Source organism: Camelus bactrianus, chromosome 1 (genome assembly GCF_048773025.1).
Source record: "Camelus bactrianus isolate YW-2024 breed Bactrian camel chromosome 1, ASM4877302v1, whole genome shotgun sequence".
NCBI classification, from domain to species: Eukaryota; Metazoa; Chordata; class Mammalia; order Artiodactyla; family Camelidae; genus Camelus; species Camelus bactrianus.
In genome coordinates, this window is record NC_133539.1 from 5352037 (window position 1) to 5375961 (window position 23925).

Sequence of the window (23925 nt, forward strand, 5' to 3'; positions counted from 1 at the left end):
AAGGCATCCTATCCTAGGATACCATAGGTCTCTCTAACTAGTATTTGTTGGTGTCTGCCTTTCAGATAAATTTATTTCTAAACATTTTATAGACTTTTATCACCATTTTGAATGGGATTTGTTTTCTACATGTTAACTTCCTATCCATTATTGTTGATACAAATAAAGGCTACTACTTTTTGTATGTTTTTATTTTACCCAGAAATTTCATAAACTATCTTATTAATTCTAATGGCTTTTATTGGAGTTTCTTGAGATTTCTAGGCATACAATTATATCATGCACAAATAAAGATAATTTTTATATTTCATATGTGTTATATACACATGAGATACTTCATTTTTTTACTTTATTGTGATAACTACAGCCTCTAAAACAATGTTTAATGATGTGATGGTGACAGGCATGCCTATCTTGCTTCCAATTTTAAGAGAAATGCTTCAATATTTCATGGTTCATTATGATATAGCTGTCTTTTGATAATTGACATTTATCATATTTAATCAGTTTACTTCTACTATATTTTAATCCATGTTTCTTTTAACTAGGAATATCTGATGACATATAAAATATCTTCTTGGTATTTATAGACACAATCTTATGGATTTTCTTCATTAAAAATTCCATATAATGAACTATGTTGATAAAATAAATTCTACTTTAATTTGAGGTATTGCCTTTAATTCATTGCTAGATACAGTTTACTAACGTATTATTCAGACTTTTCCCCTCTGAATGCATAACAAAATTTGATCCAGGTATAACTGAAAGTGTTCTAAGTAACATGTCAACTGGTCAGGGGTTTCACCTATTTCATTTGTCTGTTCAAATTATATATAGTCAAATTACACATAAATGTACTCAAGTTATATGTAAGTTATGTACATATATACACACAGAGATGCGCACACATACTTCCCTTTTGTATTAAATTAATCTTGGTTTTTCTATTTGTTGATCCTCTGCCTACATTTTTATTCTATTTTTCTGCTTTCCTACTTTTATAAGTTGAATATTTATTTTACTAAATTTTTACCTTTCCTTTTTAATTATAATAATATTTAAAGTTAGCAATTTTCCTCTGTATAGGTATTTGGCTAGATACTGGGTTTGGGGTATGAAATAATCTCTTTTGCTTATTATTTGATGATTTGTAATCTCCATTTCATTTTCCCTTGGATATGGAGTTATTTGAAATGGTATATATAATTATTTCTTAAGCCTTTATGATATTTCTCTTTCAAGTTGTAATGATACACTTGGGATAAAAATGTAGTCTGTAAAATCATCCCTTTTAGAAATTTATGAAGGTTTTCTTTGTAACCAAGAACATAATAGATTTGGAAATTGTTCAGAAAGTGTAAGAGAAGGATACATTCTATTAATATCTATCTAATATACTTTTATTCTTGTGTGTATGTACATATATCCTATACATATCTATTAAATTGCTTGCTGTCACAAAAGACCCCGAATAGCCAAAATCATCTTAAAAAGGAAAAACAAAACTAGAGGTATCATGCTCCCTGGTTTCAAACTATACTACAAAGCCACAAAATCAAACAGCATGACACTGGCACAAAAACAGGCACACAGATCAATGGAACAGAATAGAGAGCCCAGAAATAAACTCACACACTCATGGTCACTTAATCAATGACAAGGAGGCAAGAATATACAGCAAGAAAAAGACAGTCTCTTCAATAAATGGTGTTGGGAAACTGAACAGCTACATGCAAAAGAATCAAACTGGAGTACCTTCTCATACCATGTACAGAAACAAACTCAAAATGGAGTGAAGACCTAAATGTAAGACCTGAAACCATAAAATTTCTAGAAGAAAACATAAGCAGTATGTTCTTTGACATCAGTCTTGGCGGTATTTTTTTTGGATACGTCTCCTCAGACAAGGGAAACAAAAGCAAACACAAAGTGGACTACATCACACTTAAAGCTTTTGCACAGCAAAGGAAACTATCAACAAAACAAAAGGCTGCCTACTGAATGGGAGAAGATATTTGCAAACAATACATCTGGTAAGGGATTAATATCCAAAATATACAAAAAATCCATATTACTCAACATGAAAAAAAATTTTAACGGGCAGAGGACCTGAATAGACATTTTTCCAAAGAAGACACACCGAAGGCCAACAGCACCTGAAAAGATGCTCAACATCACTACTTACTAAGGAAATGCAAATCAAAACCACAATGAGATATCACCTCACACCTGTCAGAATGGCTATTATCAAAAAGACAACAAATAACAAGAGTTGGTGAGAATGTGGGGAAAAGGGAACCCTCATACACTGCTGATGAAATTATAAATTGGCGCAGTTACTACGGAAGAAAGTATGGAGATTCCTCAAAGAATTAAAAATAGAACTATCATATATTCCAGCAATTCTACTCCTGGGTATTTATCTGAAGAAAATGAAAACACTCATCTGAAAAAGTATATGCACCCCAATGTTCCTTGCAGCATTATTTACAATAGTCAAGATATGAAAGCAACTTAGGTGCCCATCAACAGATGAGTGGATAAAGAAGATGTGGTTTGTATATTTATATACAATGGAATATTACTCAGCCATAAAAAAGAGTGGAATCTTGCAACAACATGGATGGACCTAGAGGGTGATCTGCCAAGTAAAATAAGTCAGAGAGAGAAAGACAAATACTGTACGATTTCACTTATATGTGAAATCTAAAAAACAAAACAAATGAACAAACATAACCAAACAGAAACAGAGTCATAGATACAAACAGATGGTTGCCGGAGGGGAGGGGAATGGAGGGAGGAGAAAAGTAGGTAAGGGAGATTAAGAGGACAAACTTTCTTCATGGAGCACAGCCCCATTGTACATCCAACTGCAACTGGGTCCAAGGATGCCTCTTTGCAGGATGCCAAGAGAATCTGAGACCCTTCTCAAAATCTGCTGACTCTTCTGCCTGTGATTTATAGCCTGAATCGAGATGCTTGCTGGTGTGCCTGAGTGTTTTTCAGAACACTTGGAGATTTAGGTCGCTTCAAGAATAGTTTTATCCTACAAATAAAGTGTCAACTAGGAGCTCAGGGGAATAAACAGAGGTACAAACTTTCAGTTACAAAATAAATGAGTCACTGTTATGAACTGTACAGTATGAGGAATATAGTCAATAATGCTGTAATATCTCTGTATGATGACTGATGGTAACTAGACTTACCATGGCGATCATTTTGAAATGTACCGATATACTGAATCACTATGTTGTGTACCAGGAACTAACATAGTGTTGTTGGTCAAGTATACTTCAAAAACAAACAAACTCATAGGAAACAATTTGTGGTTACCAGAGGCAGGAGGAGAGGGAGGAGAGTTGGATGAAAGGTGGACATAAGGTACATATCTCCAGTTATAAGGTAAGTATTGTGGGTGTACTGTCTAATATGATAAATATAATTAACACTGCTGTACATTATATATGAAAGTTGTTAAGAGAGTAAATCCTAAGGGTTCTCACGCAAGGAAAAACTTTTTTTCTTATTCTTTAATTCTGTATCTATATGAGATGATGCCTGTTCACCATACTTACTGTGGCTCATTCCATCACAGATGTATGTCAGATCACAATGCTGCGTACCTTAAACTGTTGTGCTACGTGTCAAATATACCTCAATAAAGCTGGAAGAAAAAAGTTTTAAATTTTTAAAAATTAAGTTTGCTGGAAAAAATTAAGCTTGCTCATTCCATGTGTTTGTATGCTTAAAATAGTGTGTAATATGTACAAAGTACAATATGTTTATTGAAAGGTATGTTTTTAACAAGTTTCACTATATTTGTAAGAGTTTCTGATTTATGTACTTGACTGTCATGTAGTACGACCCATAAAGATCCACGACTGTTATATTTTCTTCATAGATTTTTAACATTTTTCATTATATAAGACCTCTTTTACCTAGCTTAGTGCTTTTATTCAGTTAATGCTTTTGGTCTTGAATTCCTCTACATATAATATTATTAATGCACTCCAGCTTTCTTTTTGTTTGTTTATTCCCTTCATTTCTATTTTTCTTTGAATTATTATTTTATTGTTATAAATAGCATTAGCCTCGATCGTTGTGAAAATCTAATTTCACTGACAATTCCAATCCCAGTACAGGCAAGTAATCTCCTGTAAACTCTCTAACAGGTAATGACTATAATCTCAACTCTTTTTACTTTTTATGGAAGTATCATTATTTGTCTAGGTCCAGTAAGAATCTGTGCCCCTGTTACCGGGGCATAATTGGAAATTGGTTATGCAACCAAGGCCTCACCTGAGTGTGGCATTAAGAGTGATGCTCACAACCAGATGCTTGTGAAGAGCTGGGGTTGACCTTACGAAGACAGTGCATACTTACAGAGCTATCCCGGGAAAACCGACCTGGCCCTTGGCCTGGGACAGCCCACCTAAGACAAGAAACGTGCTCTAAAAGCAGTAATGCTGCTTATGATACTGAACATCATTGTATAAGCACACATTCTCTCCATAATACTCAAGAGTGTCTATTTTTAGCTTGAGCAAGATTAATTTCCTTGCTGACACTTCTCCACGACTTGTTTACTACAAAACGATACTGTGACAAATAACATCGTTTCCATAAATCATCAAGTGTCCGTCTACCCAAAGGATACTTGAAGGACTTTGCCCGAGTGCCAGGCATAAACACCTGTAAACCCGAGCAATGCTGACAACTCCAAAGGTTCCAGCTCGGACAGTGCTGCTAATTAGCGCAAACCACCCAAGTTCCTTGGGCTGCAGCCGCCTCCTCCAGAAAGAGAAGGCTCTGGACTGGATGTCCCCTCAGGTCCCTCTGGGCTGGGCTTTATCATTCCACGGCCATCCCCTTTTTCCACTTAATCAAACAGAACTTCACACAATATGACAGAACCTAAGCACAAACTGGGGCGGGGGAAGGATCTAAAAACTGAGATTAACCTTTTTTTCAATTGAATAAGATGAAACACAGCAGAAGGTGAAACAGAATTACATACATTAGTGTGGCTGTATCTCAACACATAATGTTGATTTTGAAAAAAGGAAGCTGCAGAACATTCCAAAAAATTGCAATACCATTAAAAATACAAAAAAAATATGTATTGCTTGTGAAGATAAATACATAGTTTTATATAGTTTTTTTAAAAATCCATGATGTTGGTGGTCCCCAAAAAGGAGGGAAACAGGGATGGGGAGAGGAACAAAGTGACCCCATTGTTTCTCTGTAATGTTTGAGTTCTTTAACTAAAGCAAATATGACATCATATTCACTTTAGAGAGGCATATACATGAATATTTGCTAAGTGAGCCCTAACTTAGTGGCTGTTGAACAGAAGTGTACATCAGAATCAACCAAGGAACTTTTTAAAACTGAAGATCCATGACCCTCTCCCCTCATAATTGAGGGTCAGTAGGTCTGAAGTAGAACTCTGTCATCTGAATTTTTGTTTAAAGAAAAAAATCACCCACAATCCCACCATCTTCCTAAAGAAACCCGCTGTGAACATTTTTTTTCATCATTCCTTTCATTATATTTTTTTGTCCCTTGTCTATCCCCTTGTAGTTGAGATGGTATTGAATGTACACTTCAACTGTCTGCTTTTATTCACTTACATTTTTAAAAACTGAATTTTTTAGGGCAGAGATTATCGCTCAGTGGTAGAGTACACGCTTAGCATGCTCGAAGTCCTGGGTTCAATCCCCAGCACCTCCATCTAAATAAATGAATAAATAAATAAACAAACAAACAAAACTAATTACCTCCCCAACCCCCCAAAATTTTTAAATGTAAAAAAAAAAATGAATAAAAATTTGAAAACTGAGTTTTTAAAAAACTGTCCAAGTGATTCTTTTGCAAAGCAGCTTGTAATAAAACATAGTAATATTTAAAGAAAAATTAAACAAAAGATACACAAATGGACATAGCTGCATTTTTCATAATGGTCCCAAAGTGGAAACAACCCAAATGTCCATCAGCGGAGGAATGAGTACGTAAAATGTGGTCTATTCGTACAATGGAATATTATCCCACCATAAAAAGGAAAGCAGTACTGACATGTACTGCCCCACAGATGAACCTTGACAGCTAAGTGAAAAAAAGCCAGAACAAAGAATAAAATATTGTATGATTAGTCCAGGAGGGGCAACATCCCAATAAAAGGAATTTCAAAAAGAGCAAAGCAAAGGAAATGGAAACTAATGGGAAGAGAATGACCACAGAAATAGTGCCCCCAGTGTTTCTGAGAACTGAGGGACATGACTTTCCAGATTTTAAAAAAGCCCAGCAAATGCCCAGCACAAACGAGGAAGAAAAGATCAATTCCAAGCAGCTCCTCATACAACTTCAAAACGAAAAGAAGATCCTAAAATCTCCCAGGAACAAGAAAAACAAAAACAGGCACAAATAAACGACTAAAGAAAAGTCATACGCGAGGATTCAAGGCAGCATCGACCACTTTCTGTAATAATCCTGGCCTCACTGTTTGACCTTTACAATATTATGCATGTATTAATCAGGTAAAAATAAAATTTTATTATTCAAAGAAGTCTTTTCGTAGAGAAATGAAAATACACATTGGGTTATAAAGATGCATTTAAGATAGAAACTCATCACACCAAATTTCTTTTCGTAGCACAACAAAATCAGAAGCCAAATTTTAAAATAGAATCTGATGGCCCTAAAATCGAGGGGATTAAACACACCGATCACTGATTTAGTGAAGCTGGTACACCGTGAAAGTTATCATCCTATCAGAGAGCTACTGGGTGGCACATTTCTGGCCCATAAAAATACTTAAGCAGTTTTGTCTCACTAAAAGCTCTGGGAATTTCATGGCCACAATTATGAAAGGGTTACTCACAATTTTTAAAAACCTGTGAGCAACAAATGTTCAAAAATATAAGCAAAGAAAATTATGGCACACCAACTTGATAGAGTATTATACAAGCTATATAAAGGACCATCACGAGGCCAGCACAAACAAGTTGATGATACACTAATAAGACTAAAAATAAAGCAATGAGTAAGTTGATCATGATACAATTTAATAGCTCATTAGACAAAAGTTTCAAAAGATCATTATGAAGACAATAGCCACAGTTTAAAAATTGTAGTGTTACAAGAAGAAGAATGAAAAAAACATTAAAGAACTGTGCAAAGGGAAGAAATGAAGATTCCTGGGATTTGCTGTGAACATGGAGAGAACATATTTTTCTATTACTCTTCTGTCCTGTTTTTGTGACTCTGGGTGGAGAGGGTGGCTCTAAGAATTTGACCTATGAAAGGTTAAAGGAAAACTCTCATTTCAAAGCTCTGCCGGATTATTATTGACCAGGGATAGAAAAATCCATTTTGTTTAGAAAACCGCGACGCAGTCTTCGATTGTAAAAACTGGACTCTCCCTCTCAGTTCAACCACATTTCCAAATGTGGTCCTTCTTCAGAATGAGTATCTACACCCACCAGCTAGAAGTAATCATTCCATCCCCATCACAATCAATTCATCAGCAATTCTTACCCATTCTCCCTCCAAAACAGACACTAAAGTCATTCACTTCTGTACTGTACTCCCCACCACCACCCTGGTCCAAGCCACCCTATCATCTCTTCCAAAAAACTACAGTAATTTGTGCCTCTTCAATCCATTCATCCCATTGTAGCCAAAAGAGTTTCAGAGAAGGAAATAAGATGACTTTACCCCTCAGCTTAAAACCCTAATAATGTCTTCACTGCATCTAAAATAGACTCCAGAGTCCTGCTGTGGCCCATGGCCCACCCACCTGCCCTTCCCACATCCCATGGTGCCCCTTCCCCTCACTCCAGTGACTCAGGCCTCATGGCAGGTCTTAGAAATTGCCAAGCTCTTTCCTGCCTCAGGGCCTTTGCCCTTGCTTTTACCGTTGCCTAAAACACTCTTCCCTCCACCCTTCCTTTCCTTCTTCAAGACAGAAGTGTCCTCACCAAGAAATGTATCTTAACACTAGGTGCCATCTCTTAAACGTAACAGCTAAACTAAGGTGACTCAGTTAACAAACTCCTATACCAAATAAAACAAATAAATAAAGTGATGCCTTTAGCACTTTTAAAACTGTTAATAAAGTGTGTGAAATATGTTGCATTTAAGTTGACCAAAGCCAGAAGGTATTTCATTAAAAGGCAAGGCTTCTTCCTCCTATAAAACCCTTAACCAACTGTGAAATCTACATGTTACTTTTTGGAGAAGGATCTGGTGCTGCACCTGCACACGTTAACCAAGTTCTAAGAAACCGCAGACGCGTGATCTGAAGAACATGGACACCCGCCCACCTGCCTCTGAGACAGACCCGCCTCCATAAGGCAGGACTTGGAGCTGTTTCTCCTACACTGAGAATTAATTTGGACTCAGTCATCACAAATCTCTTGAAATGACTCTGGGCACAAGCAAACAAATTAATTAAGAAATAGGGGAAGGTATAGCTCAGTGGTAGAGCACGTGCTTAGCATGCACGAGGTCCAGGGTTCAATCCCCCATCCCTCCATTGAATAAATAAATAAATAAATAAATAAACAAACAAACAAACAAACAAACCTAACTACCTCCTTCCACCAAAAAATATTAAGTAACTGAATTAGACAAATGTGTGCTTGACTTGTATCTATGGAGAGTCCTGTATGAGACACTTGGAAGAGGCAAGGCATGCAGTGAAGACAAGAAAAAGTGAATCCAGGTGGTCTCCACTAGGCACTCAAATTCATGGTATTTGCTTTATTAGCATAATTATTTATCTAACTGATATAATTATACATAATCAAAGATGAAACAACACGGGAGGGAAAAACTTGATGACACTTATCTTGTTCTTGAGTCTAGACCTTACTTTTTCCCTCCTATCAGACTAAAAAATCAAAATTCAATTTATTTTAAATAAAAATAACTCATCTAGGAGCACAGATCACTATTAAATTAACTAATATAAGCTGTTATGAGAAATTTGTAACAAAGTAATTTCATAGACATAATCTGAGGATGTATATTTTTACATATTTAATTAATGCACTTAAGATTATTTAATGCAATGATATTTCTTAACTTAGGTATTGTAAAGCTTACTGTAACAAGGTGTAAACAGAGCAAAAACAATAAAAGCACAGTTTTGAAACATGTTTTAGTAGAAACCATGCATTATCTCTATGCAAAAGACTCCATCAGAATAAGAAGTGTATTAAAACCATGTTAATTTAAAGATCACCACTTATTAAACAGTCTTGGATGTGAAATTTGTCCTCAATTCTTATGACCTGTATTGGGCCCCAAGGGGGTATCCAAGCTTACCTTTGAGCCTGGAGGGGGAGCCAAGCCAAGGAACGAATAAATAATATTCTCTTCTTTTGCAGAGAAGAAAGAGTCAAAGTCCTTGAAGCAAAGGAAAAGAATGATTAAACCCAATGCACACTTGTGAGCCAGAATACTGACCTAAGTCGATCTTTATATTTATTACTCATTAAGTTAGGAGCTAACACAAAAGATTACACTCACTTGCTTTGCCTGAGATGACTAACCCCAAAAGGTAGGAAGTTTACATTTGTTTTTTTCATCCTTTCACTCTGCCTGTTACAGTGCGGTGAGAATTCACACACACACACAAATTATCCATGTTCAGGAATTGTTGACAAGACCCAGATATACATAGTAAAAGGCTTCTCCAAAAGTTTCACGTCTTTAGCCGGTTTCCCTGTAATTTGTTCCTATGGATTTGGACTCTGATTGGGGTCCAAACAACACAGGACTAAAAAGACTCTGACAACTTAGGATTTCTCTGCTAGTATCACAGCAGTCTCTAAGGGCCCAGACCTGACCTGTCTCAGGCCCCTCCGATACCAGGAGCCACAGGATTGTGGAAGGCTTAGAAAGACACTCGTGTTGCCAAAATGGGAAAAACTATAGAGAGATGTGAAACCTGTGAAGTTCCGCCCCCCACGCCAGGCCACACCCAGGTCAGCATGTCACCAGGTGGGTCCAGCCCTAAACAAACTAGCTCAGTGGTAGAGCGCATGCCTAGCACGCATGAGGTCCTGGGTTCGATCCCCAGTGCTTCCATTACATAAATAAACAAATAAACTTAATTACCTCCCCCTCAAAAAAAATTTAACAAAAAAACAGTGTTGCCAAGGGCTTCAGCAGGTATGGTTGAGTCTGGCCTGAATGAACAGGACAACCCTCAAATCAACATGGTTGGGTTACTGCCTGCCCTACTATCATGTGTGTTAAGAGCTTAAACCCAAAGACAGGCCACTTCTATTGGGAAGAAAATGTTATGTAATTCCTGTGTGTTTATCCTAGCCAAAGCTTCACTATTTTCCTACCTCTTGCCTTGATTCTCTCAGTGATTAATTTTATTCTTTTGTACTGACAGTATTTTTGTAAGCTGCCTCAAATCTTAGCTAAGGAAATACAGCTTCATGAGTAAGTGATTCTTTGGTATCAGAAATTCTGATTGACTCCTGGATCACACACTTTCTAGGTGGTGTTAAAAAGATTACAGGACAGAGGCATTAACAGCAGTAGTAGTAAGTAGGTAAAATGTAATAAAGTAAATTTATGCCATTTCCCCAAAATTCTATAGATAAATATCTGATCATCTCTAGTTGCCAACTGTAGAAGCTTTCAAGTCAAGACAGGCTTTCCTACAGTTGAGGAGATTGTCTTTTGCTTCAACTTAAATCCAAATAGCTTCTTCAGAATTTCAGACTGAAGAGCAGTGGGTCAGGGCTTTTTACTTGATGTTAACAAATAGATGTAGAAAATCGTAAGTATGAAATGTTTTTTTCAACTTCCAGTTATGTTAATATGGCAGATTAGATGCCCTGAAACACCAACTCAAAAAAAAAACTTAAATCAGATTAAGAAAAAAATAAATCATAAAAGCATTGCTAAACTGGTACAAAAAAAAAAAAGAATATAGCCACGTGAGATCAAGAGTCCTAAGAATAAGCACACACCGAGGCTTCCATCCAGGCTGAGAGCTCCTTACAAACCCAGGAGACCTTCATCTTCCACTCTGATGCCACAGAGAGAAAACAGGGACGGAGCTAAAGCCAGGGTCTCCTTGAGGTGGAGTTTTATAAAACACACACACATACATATACACATATATAGATACACATACATACATATGCACATACAAGCACACACATACATACAGATTTATACACAGATGTATAGATATGCATACAGACACACACATAATATATACATATACACATATATATGCATAATATATGAGAACGTACATGCACAGATATATACACACACATATATAACATGTGCACACATATACATACACATGTATACACATACATGCTCATATATACACATATACATGCACATGCAAGAACATGACATACACATATACATAGATACACATACAAATACATATATACGCAAATATGTGCACATATACATATACATATATTTGCATATAAACATATACACAGACACACATATCTATACAGACAGAGATATACACATACATGCACGTATATACATACACACACACACACACACACACACATTAGAACCCCATTGAGGGCTCTATGCTCAATGTAAGTATAAATGAGAAATAACCCTCCCATGAAAACTAGAAAGGAAGGAAACTTGCCTGATTCAACTTTGGTGCTCAGTGAAAGAGAAGGCATTCTTCCCTGAGACGTTCTAAACACAAGCCAAAATTCATGAGAGCTTGTGATCCAAATTCCCAAGGCATGTGTGGTCCAGAAACCAATGTAAAAGGGTTCTAGCTTTTATTGAGCTCCCAGGAAACTAGCAGAAACAAATTCCAGGCCTCAAAGAGTATCCACAAATAACGTTTTTAAAATGAACAGTTCAGAGTCAAAAATGACAAAATAAATAGGGAAGTAGATATAGCCTATGAGTGAAAGCCAGCAGAAATCGCGGAGCACACACTCAGATCTCTGCCTGGAATTATCAGGCAGAAAGCATAAAATATCTATATTTAATATAGATAAAGAAATGAAAGAGAAGCCTGAAAACACAAGAAATAAACTAGAGAAAACAAGGAAGCAAACTTGGAAAAGAACCAAAAAGTCCTCCTAAAAGTGAAAATGTGGGTTACATAGCCAACCAGACACATCAGATGAAAAACTTAGCTAACTGGGAAATGCAACCAAAGACATTACCTGGAGAAGGAAAAAAGAAAAAAGATGGGAAATGCAGAAGAAATATTATTATAGAAAAATGAGAAGAATGAGAAGAGAGAATGAGATGGTCTAACACACGTCTTACAGGTGCTTTAGGAGAAACTAAGAGATAATATGGGGGATGGGGTATAGCTCAGGGGCTCAGGGGTAGAGTGTGTGCTTGAGGTCCCGGGTTCAATACCCAATACTGCCATTAAGTAAGTAAGTAAGTAAGTAAGTAAGTAAGTAAATAAATAAATAAATAAATAAATAAATAAATAAATAAATAAAACTAATTCCCCCCCCAAAATAAAAATTTTTTTAAGTTAAAATTTTTTTAAAAGAGAGAGATCATGGGGAAGAAGCCATACTCAAAATACATACCTAATAATTTTCTACACTTGTTGAAGATGTCAGTCCTTACACTCAGGAAGCCCAGTCAATAACCCTGTTGCTTAGGTATATACACAAGGGAGATGCAAGAAAAGAAAAGGAATGGTGAACACAAAATTCACGACACTGGCTCCCTCTCGTGCCGAGGGAGCTAGACGCGAAGGGGGTGATGCACTCAGTGTGCTTCTAAATTTCTGGGGATATCACACTTCTCAAACCTATGGTGTGTGCACGGCTGTTCACTTTTATTACTCGTGTATAAGCTATATGTTTTTCTCATCTCCAGCATATTGCATAATAAAATTTTAATAACATGAAGTTGCTTGTTCGGTAGCATCGATGTGTTGAGAACGCCCTCCCCCTGCCCTAATTGGGCGGGCATCCTGTCCTCCCTTGCAGCCCGGAGTCCCCAGAGATACTTGTCTCTCTGTTGAACGGTCAAGGTCCCCTTTGGTTGTGTCCAGGTCCAGGCAGGCATCCCAGCCCTCACCTCGGCTAAGGTGCACAGACTCCAACTTGGCATCGCCAGACCAGTTTGCTACCCCCAGTTACTACTCCTCTGCCAGACGGGTAACCTGGCCTCCGCTGTGCCTGGCTTCCCATCTGGTGTCTCCTTTCTCTAGCTAAGAGCTGTCTGCCATGCCCTTGGGATAACGTCTTCATCAGCTTTGCACAGAGCAGCAGGCATTCAGCCTGGCAGGGGCACGGTGGTACTCAGGACTAGCCCTGCCCTCCAGTCTGCTCACTGCCCTGGTGCCGAGAAATCCACTGCTTGTCCTTGACGTCCCCTCTACCTGCTGCCATCATCAGGTACGGCCTCTGGGTGACCATTCAAGAATCCCCAGAGTCTAGTGAGTCAACTTAAATAATAGAGTTATTCCGACAGAACACATTTCCATCTTGTGGAAAGAAATAGTTACCATCTGGATTTCTGCCATTTTAAACCTGACATATCCTTCAGAACCTTTGAGTCTCCTTTTAAAATCTGCACCTACAATACAAATAATCATTTTTACTACTTTCTAGACACAAAGCCCTCTGCCTCATTAATGCACTTTTTTGTTAAGAATATCCACGGACTGCAGAAAAGCAAATTTAGCAAAGCAGCAAGTAAGATAAACGACTAATATTTCTCTGAAGGCAGAACTGAAAAGAATTAAATACAGTTAAACATAAAATAGTTTCTATGCTTATTTCACTAGAGCCATACTTATAATAGGAAAATACATCTTAAAAATTGAAGTCTTTTTTCTTATTCGGAAAATCTTTTCTTTTTCCTCCACAATTAAAATGAAAAACATTGCTAGATCACAGCAAAACAGAGTAAGAAATGCCTTTGAGGTTTTAGTTTTATTTTTATAGCAGAAAAATACCTGCAAACCTTTTACCCTGGGAGTTAACATAGGTTGAAAGAAAATACCTCAATATTGTCTCTACTGTAACTAGGACAGTTAAAATAAAAGTAAGACGTTAAAAATCCTACTTTCACTGGAAAAATACTAGAAGTAAACATAAGATGATTCTCTTGATGACTTTAGAGCACAGAACGATTTTCTAGACAAGACTAGGAGTGTGGGAACCATTAAAAAAAATTTCAAAATTTTTTAAGTTCTTTATTCCAAAAAAATCACTTTAAAAAGTTAAAAGACAAATAAGAAACATGGGAAACTATTTCAACATCTATGATAGTGAAAGGGCGACTTCCCTTCGTACACAGAAAAACCAACAAACAATACCTGTAACCAAACAGAAAAACAGCCAGTCACAGAACACAGACAGCTTATCAACAGAGGAAGAGACGTTCGGCCTCACCCATAAAGACAGAAATCCAAGGCAAAGCAGTGAGAACACATTTTTCATCTAAAACATTGGCAGAGATCCAAAAGTTTGCATGTACAGTGTTGTCCAAGTCGCAGGGAACTAGCCATTCTCAAACTACGTTTGAAAATGTCAGCTGGTGCCATTTCAGTCCAGGGCCATTTGCCAAGATCTACTGAAACGTGAGATGCGTATATATGCATATGCATATATGCTCTACCTCAGCACACCTTCTAGGAGTTTATCCTACACATATATGCTCAGACTGAATACAAAGCTCTGGGTGCCTAAGCGGGTTTCTACAGCAATATTTGTAGCTGTGAAAGACCGTTCCCCCTTAGAGGACTCTGCCAATAATAAACGTCTCAATCAATGAAACATTATGCAGCCATTAAAATCAGGAGTATGTGCAGCTAGGCAATGCTCCCTGAGATACGATTATTAAGTAAAAAGAACGAACTGTATAGAGTACGCCCCCATTTTTAAGTTATATACAGTCATTAATATACATCAAAAATTTCTAGAAAGCCAAACCAGAAATTGCCAACGCTGATTGGTCAGAGCAGGAACTGGATACATAATTTGCAGGGCTGGTGTAAAAAGCACAAGGTATCTCTTGTTCAAAAATCATAATAAATTTCAAGACAGTGACAGTGGAGCATCAAACTAGGCAGAGAGCTCTCTTGAGCATGCGGCCCTGTGTGACTTCCCGGGCGGCAGGCCTGTGAAGCCAGCCCACCTCAGAGGCAGAACCAGAGTGACAGGGCTCTGAAATGGGAGGAAGAATAATTTCCACTGCAAGCAACTTCTGAACCGCTTTAATTGTTCTGTGTGCACGTGTATTCATTTTTCAATTATTAAAAAATATTTCATAAAAAATAAAATAAGTGGGGAGGGTATATAGCTCAGTGGTAGAGTGCATGCTTAGCATGCAGGAGGTTCTGGGTTCAATCCCCAGTACCTCCATGAAAAAATAAATTAAAATAAATAAACCTAATTACCTCCCCCCTCAAAAAACAAAAGCAAAAAACATTTTAATAAATAAAATAAAATAAAAATTGTCCATCACCACTACCCTCCCCCAGAAAAATTCTCCCTTTCCTCATCCAACAAGAGCCACAGTTCTTAGAAATTCAGGTCAGGGCGGAGTGATGCCAGGAGGTGACAGGTCTGGAGGGGAGTGGGGGACAGGAGGGCTGGAGGGCAGGGAGTAAGGGAGGGGCTCTTCCTGACAGAGGAAGTGCTCTCTGCACTCCTGAAACTCCAGCTGAAATCCCGGAGAGCTGGACTGGAATTTACATTCCACTACACAAGTGCTGGCCACATTAAGACTGAAAACAGACCCACAGGACTTTGAGACAAGCCTCTGAAGAACAGCCATGTAAATTCATACCTCCCTGTACTGCCCCCCAACAGATCCACATCCACCCACAACCTCAGAAGGTGACCTTATTTGGAAATAAGGATATTTACAGATGTAGTTGGTCATGGTGAGGCCATATTGGACTAGGGTGGAGCCCGTTCCAATGACTGTGGTCCTTATAAGAAGGCCCTGTGAAGATGCAGAGAGACCCACAAGGAGAGGCCCTGTGAAGCTGGAGGCAGAGCTGGACATGACACCTTAACAAGCCAAGGAATGCCAAAGATTGTTGGCCGCCACCAGAAACTAGGAGAGAGGCCGGAAATGGATTTTTCCCTCAGAGCTTCCAGAAGACACCAACCCCCTTGGCACCTTGATTTCAAACTTCAGGCCTCTAGAACTGCGGGAAAATAAATTTCCGTTACTTTAAAGCACTGTGATAGTCAGCTTGGGCTGCCATAACGAAAAACCATCGACAGGACAGGGCTTGAGCAAGAGAAATGTGTCCTCTCCCAGTTCCGGAGGCCAGAGGTGGCCTAGTCGGGTTCTGACCAGAGCGCTCTTCCTGGCTTACAGACGGCTGCCTCCAGCTGTGTGCTCACAGGGCGAGGAGAGAGGGAGCCAGTCCTGCCTCCTCTTTCTGCTGGGGCACTGATCCCAGCGTGAAGGCCCCACCCTCGTGACCTCATCTAACCCCCCCTCCCAAAGGCCCTGTCTCCAGATACCACCACACTGGGCGCTGGGACTTCACCCTGTGAATCTGGGGGCAGGGCTGTTTTGTTACCTCAGCCTTAGGACACTAATACAAAACCTAACAACTGAACAATCCACGCTTCAAATCAGAGGCCAGGAAGCTTTTCTGTAAACGTGTAGAGTAAATATTTTTGTGGGTCATGCGGTCTCTGTCACAACTGCTCGGCTCTGCTGTGTGCAAAATCAGCCGTAGGCAACAGGTGAATGAATTCATGTGGATGTAAAACTTTGCTCCAGTAAAACTTTACTTCGTAAAATGGGCAGCTGCAGGCCTTGGCCCCTAGGCTAGACTGTGGGACCTGCTTCAGAAGAGAAATGTCATAAAGAGAACGTAAGCTAAGCGACCAGCAGTTTTGTGCAGCAAGAAGAGAAGAGGTGAGTCAAGGTCCCCCCGCCAGGCTGCAGGCTTCAGAGGCAGCACGGGCCTGAGCAGCCTCCACCTTCCAGGACCCGCTGCCGCGTCCGGAGAGCGGCCTAGAAGTCCTGCATGGCCCCTAAGATGGCTAGCTCTCATGCTCTACAATGCTTGGGGTTTTTAAATGTTTCTTTTCAACAAGTTGCCTTACTAAGTATAATCTGTAAACTCTGAGGGAAAAGTGATTTTTATGGTAAAATGAACTACTAAAGGTATAAAACACAGTTGCTGTTGTAATCAAAACGTCCAGAACAGCTTCTAATTATTTAGAGGCATTTACGCAAACTGCTCTTGTATCTGCAGTAGGATTTTCCTTCTGCAATTTCTTTACAAAAGTGAAAACCCAGCCCTGTTTCTGTGTGAGTGCATGAAGGAGCACCCTGCAAGGCCGATCAGAATTTCTTTCCAACTGAATGCATATTTTATTTGAACCAGTGAGCTCGATTCTTCAAAATAAAATAAGGAACCTAAAATCATCCCAGGAACTCCTGAATTATCATTTGACTGTTTCCATCATTTTGTAAATCTTAAATATTGATTCTTCACAATGGACCTACCATCCAGGTGTTGGATGGAAGAAATAGATCGTGACCTGAAAAATGTGAATAGATGCAAATGCTGCCTCAAAATTGATCTGCTTTAAATAATTTCTGATAAACATACACACGCAGAAGAATTTTCTAAGAAATCAGCTCTCACCCCACAATACTGCTCTTCGTTAAAGATCTGGGGAGGCAAAGGAATCCCATTCTGAGGTTTCTTCTCTCCAGGGACATTCTCTCTCATCCACTTCCTATTGTCTTCATCGCCAGCAATATCGAATTCCTTAAAGTCGATTTTATTAGCTTCCAGAAAGCCCACTACTTCTTGCTGTTTCTTCCTAATCTGCTCAGGAGTAGAGAAAGATGACTGTTAGGCTGTTTCTAACAACTGTTTTGCTTATGTTTACATAAATTAAACCCTTTCTCCAACTACACCATACAACACGAATACTTTTAAGTATTTAAACCAGGAAAACAATAAAATCACGTCTCTTCATTATAAAGGATCAACAGAGTAACCATTTAAATTCTGAAATTTTTAATCTCATCAACGTTTTAATCACAGTATAATCAACCTAATAAGAATAATGGTGATTTCCTCATAGCTTTATTTGAGGTTCTCAAATAACTTTCAATTTTCTGCTAAGCCTTAACACCAAAAATAGATAAATAAGAACTGGTTACAAAGAAACAGATGCTAGGAAACTCAAATACCCAGTACCCCCATCCTCAAAGGCCCTTCATTCACAGTTATGAAAATAGGAACATGAGTCACGTTGGACAAGAGAAGCTTTAGAAATAATACAGGAAGCTGACAAGCCCACGTGGAGATTATTGGGGGGAAGGACAAAAAAAAAAGCTACAAAAGCTGGTGGATATTTCTGCCAGCACATTGAAGAGCAACGCGGTAAAATAACCCCCTTCTCCCACAGATTCCCCCTGTCTGACCCTCACCCAACTCCTTCCCTGAGGTCAAGTGCCAGCCACACCTAAGACAATGCCCCAGTGCCCTTTCCCTTCCCACGGTTCACGTGCAATGACTGCATCTAACAACGACCATTTATGGTGCATTTGGTCATCTTGAAAGCTCAGAACTCCTTCCCCAGAAACAATTACAGTTTTCTCTCATCGGTCTGAGAATTCACTCCCAGAAAGGCACGATGCTCTCTTTCATAAACACTGGTAAACAGGTTACAGCAGACTGTGTGGACCCCGCTGTAAGCACTCTGGGAGAGATCAATTGAACAAACCAGTCAATACTTATTTATTGATCCCCTACTCAGCACACAACATAGTGCCAAGCTCCTCACATGAACAGATTCATAAGCTGCTTATTTGGGTGAAAAAAAATGTCAAGAATTCATTTGTACAGTCGAGGTATAGATCACACCAAAGATGCTAACGATGTAGAATATGGTCATTTCTTAAAAGTAAGATTAAAATTTTAAATTAGAATTTCCTTTGATGTGAAAATATCTAATATCTTAATTTTTAGTACCCTGAATAGAATATTGTCTCATAAGGAAAACAGTCATTAAAAATGACTTTTTTGAGGCTTCTTGTCTCTTTCATGTAACTTGCTTCTCAGCGAGGGACTAGACTGAGGATTCCAAACAAATGCTGTAAAAGATACACACCCATCCCAAACCTAACATCGAGATTCAAATTCTCTTTTGGTTAAACCCAATTCATTTTGTAGAGATTTGTACGCCAAAAAAAATGTTTTTCTTATTCATTTTTGCCAAAATGAATGATTCTATCAGCATCTTGTGTATAGAGTGTTTCTTCCCTGGGGGAGGGCATAGCTCAGTGGTAGAGTGCATGCCTAGCACGCACAAGGTCCTGGGTTCGATCCTCGGTACCTCTGTTTAAAGAACTAAATAAACCTGAAATTACCTCCTCCATTCAAAAAAGAAAAAAAACCAAAAGAGTGTTTCTTCTTTAATATAAGGAAAAGTAAGGTGTATATTGGATGCTTAAGTCCTGGAATAAAATCACCACCAAAACTAAATTCTATATAATTTGGTTTGGTTGGTAACTTGATTGCATATATTATATTAATTATAAATATAAAATATCATAATTTAAATTTTAATTAATATATAAAAAATATAAATTATATATAAAATTTTGTATATAAATTACCTATACACACATATGTAAATGGTAATCACACATTTACTTTTTAATTAACGTTTGTACCATCAACATAACAAAAATAAGTGACTAAAAGCATGAGATCAATAAATTAAAGGCTGCTCTTAGCTGCCCTAAGATAATCAGGAAGATCCAGGCCAAGATAATATTTCAGTTTGGGGCAAGTGTAGACAAAAAATAAAAATAAAAGTCATACAGACAAGTATGTAATGATGGAATGTCCCTTTAGCTTCTGGCATACGTTCTCTGACACATTCCTGAGTGTCACATCTCTCAGAATCAAAGGACCAGCAGCCTATTTCTCCACTGACGGGCCCTCCCCCAAGGCTCCGCTGGGGTAAACCCCAGACCAACCTTCTGCTTCTCATCTCAGAAACTGTGCTCCAAATTCCATAGCTGCACGGCTGAATTTCTGAATATTACAAAACCCCACCAGACCTGATGACAGGTTGTTGGACTAAATTATTATTTTAACTAATCATGATTTCTCTACGTACTTTCCAGCCTGTCCGTAATTATCCATGCCACTTTATAAGTTACTTACTCCTTTGGCTATTTTCAGAGATAACTTTGCTGTTTCAAAGAGTAGAGACGTCTTTGTTTTAGACAGGCTGACTTTTAATTACACATTCAGAAGGCAACATCCTTTATTCTGTCCAAACTCCTGTCTTCCCTCCTCAAATGCCCTCCCAGGAGCCTCAGCCACTGCCCCATCACCAGCATTATTTCCATCTCTATTTATCATGCGTCAAGACTTGGGGTGGGATGAAAAAGGGTTTCATTTGATTTTACAATTTCTGAACATAAGAAGAACATTTCCCAAAGTCCTGACTTAACGTTTCCTTCTGCTGGAAAGTCAAAGAGCCGTGGAGAAAACAGGAGAGGGAAATGGATCTGTTTACTGACAAGCAATGACATCTATGGGCAGTTGACTTACTGTTGGGTGCATGATAGAGTGTTAAATTTTATTTACCACCCCCCCAAAAAAAAGAGTAGAAAAATGAAATCTGGCCCTCTGAACTCCCCCAACACCAGTGATTTAAACTGAGCCAAAGGCATCACATCACTCATCTGGCTATTTGGAGAACTTGGCTTCTGCCGAGGGCTGGAGAAGGGTCTTAGGATGAGCCCATAGGAGGGGACAGGGGCATGGGGAACACGTGAGCTCACCTGGCTGGCCCACACCCTGATGCCCACCCGAGTTGGGGTGCACCCCGCTGTAGTCCCCCTCCTTGGTGGGTCCTTGTTAAGGAGCCCCACTGGACCCTGGCGAAGGACAGCTCCTCTCCACGTGGCTTCCTGGGCTGACCTCAGGGACACAGCCTCGGCTCCCAGAGGAAGCCTCGCCTTGAAGACATCAAGGGGAGGGGCGTGCACAGTACCTCAGTAGTCCTCACCCCAGACACACTCCCCTTCCACCTGTCGGCCCTTCTCCCCTCTCCAGGGCACCATGGCCAGTGCTGGCCCCACAGTCTGCATGGTCTTTCTGGGCAGCCCCTCTGGAGGGTCCAGGGTCCTTGGAGTCTGTCACTTGGAGCCTTTGGGATCCCAGTGGAGGCTCAGAGTGCTGTTTTCCTATCCTGTTACATTTATTCATCAAAAAGTATTGTTCTCTGCCTTGAAGTCACTGGCCACTGTTGGTTACTGCGATGCATCAGAGTGATGTTTGGGTCACTCACTTGGCACCTCCCGTCTGTTGTCTTGTACAGTTAGAAACCTTTCCAAACAAGGTCACTGTACTGTAGTAAAAAGCACGCTGCACTTGAGTGAGAGGTGCCCTGCGTTTCCATCCTGGCTGGGAAAGTTGCTATCTGGGCAGGGGCTCTGCTCTTCCATTGCCTCATCTGCAAAATGGACAGAACCCTGCCTTCTTGGCGGGTGTTGGTGAGAACCAAGGCATGTGTGGAAAATCACTTTGCACCACCAGTCTGGAAGCTGCGCCGTCAGGCACCCGGCACACTCTTATGCCATCCACTCATCCTGACTGCCATGCCAGGCAGGAACTCTGATCACCATTTTAAGACAACAAAGCTGAGGAGCCAGGGAATTAAAGAATTTTCCAAGGTTCACATCCAGCTCCATCTAATTTAAGAGCCATGTTTTTCCCACTATATTAACACTCAATCAAGACTGGAAAAAGGGGTGGACGGGGGAGGGCAGAGTGCATGCCTAGCATGCACAAGGTCCTGGGTTCATTCCCCAGTACCTCCACTAAAGATAAATAAACAAAAACCTAATTACCTCCCCCCAAAATGAAAACAAAGAAAGAAAAACAAAACAAAACAAATTAGAAAAAAGATTGAGAAATCCAGGAGCCACCTAAGGGTCTGTCCCTAAAGATGGTGGATCTTTGCACCTTGAAAACAGTGAGGACTGTCCTCTCTCCCTTTGTCCTTTGCCCACTGTGACAACAGTCTTCGGGAAGAGAGGAGGGTCACACATGAAGATGCAGCCTTCTTCTGCTCCCAGGGTCTGTCACCCAACTCCCTCTGTAAAGTGGTAAAACATGTGAGCACACTTTGGCATCAGCTGTTAAAATAAAGATGCGAGATGCAGCTGCATATTTAATCCCTGTAAAGAGATTACCATGTGTTTTTTCCCTTTTTCATTTATTTCATTCATCCAACAGAGGTCATAGTGACCTCCTTGGTTCCAGGCAAAAATCTATTTTTAAAGTCTACAGACTAAAAAAATAAGTGGTAAAGGTTTTGCAGACCAACCCCCACGCACAAAGTGTAAGTACAGGCAGCTGCGCTGGGTTCTTCTGCAAAGAGGCTTCTGGCTGAAATTCCCCGAGCCAGGAAGAACCATTAGCACCGACACTGTGGAAATAACCAGTTCTCATTCTTCAGGATAAGACAGAAATTCTTCCATTCATGTGGCTTGACACAATTCTTCTGAAATGTCATCATAGAAGCAGACATCTAATAATAACTAATAATTATAATAACTACAATCATATTGATTAATATTAACTAACACTCACTAATAATTATAATAACTGATGGTTATAACAATTATATTAGCTAACCGTAGCTAGTAATTACAACATTAATAATGATGATATTTATTACTTGGCACTACACTGGGCCCTCCACGCTTATTTTCAGAATCCTCAGGACAATGCTGTGAAGAATACTATTCTTATCCGCATTTTACAGTTAAGGAAATTTGAGGTTTAGTAAGGTGAAGGAAACTTTCCCAAGGTCATACAGCCCAAAGTGGCACAAAAACATGTGCTTAGGGCAGCAGAATTAACTTGGATTGTCTGAGATCCTGGAATGAACAGTACCCCTCCAGATCCTCCCAGGCTAACTAAATCGTGCTCCCAAACTTCAAGAATGTAGGATACCAAATAATCCTAAGAAATCCATACAATTTGTCCACTGTCTCCGGAAGGATACACACGGCCACTCAAACCTGGGCTACAGCATATGTAAAAGATTGGCAGGTTAGTGGTAAAAGTTTCCAGCAATGAGCATCAACAGCCTATTTGAAACCTACCAAAGCCATTTTCTTTAAAAAAATTTTTTTTAATCTAAATGATCCAAAAATGTGCTTTTTTAGATGAACTGAAAGTTTCTGAGGTCATCCATCAACAGCCACAAGAGATTCTGTAGTTTTACATTAAGAATTCCTCCTCACCTTTTCCTGTTAAAAGATGTTCAAGAGATCACTACACAGTTGCCAATCAATTGTGCTCAGAAGGGACAACCAGGCTCTTTTCTTGTGTTTTCTTCTTACACTCTGTGGAAACCATAAGAACTTTCAGGGCTGGGGGTGGCGGCATTCAGGAGATGCCGTTAGGGCTCCTTCCCCTGCCAGCGACTCGCCTAGGCTATCATCCCTGGCTGAGTGACCACTGAAACCCAAGCTGCAAGCTGAGAAGGCCCAGGAACTAGATATAAAAGGAAACAGCCCCTTTGCTGGTCTCCAACTCTCAGGATTAATAAAACTGTATTCTCCCCACAGCCTCCTATGCTAAAATGCTGGTGGAAATTTCAGTCCCATGGAGACACTGCAGGTTCAAGCCTAAAATTAAAGCCTGGGTCCTTTCCAAGGAGAAACGGGTCCCTCTGTTACCCCTATTTCTTAAGGCAGGTCTGCACTGCACAGAACGCAGGCTGGACTTGGAGAGGTGGATGGGTGATTCCTAGCAAGGAAATCAGACAAAGCAATGTTATGAGGTTGGCTTTTAGTCCCTAATTTGGGTCTGTGTGGATTCCTAGGGTATCTAAATCTGTGGCCTTAGAGATGTTTGCTCTTGTGACTGTGACATCATTTTCCTCA

At 39.5% G+C, this 23925-nt stretch overlaps 1 protein-coding gene across 2 annotated transcripts in view; it reads right to left on the reverse strand.

Moving 5' to 3' along the window:
* The window catches only part of SH3BGR (SH3 domain binding glutamate rich protein), a 40479-nt gene that overhangs the window by 15800 nt on the left and 754 nt on the right, over window positions 1–23925 (reverse strand). The window contains exons 2-3 of one of the 2 annotated variants that reach the window (XM_010970231.3): window positions 17636–17821; window positions 9334–9414 (exon numbers count right to left, since the gene is read on the reverse strand). In XM_010970231.3, the coding sequence (XP_010968533.3) occupies window positions 9334–9414; window positions 17636–17821 (267 nt within the window). The remainder of the gene's footprint in view (window positions 1–9333; window positions 9415–17635; window positions 17822–23925) is intronic. The other variant, XM_045506835.2, reaches the window with a different exon arrangement.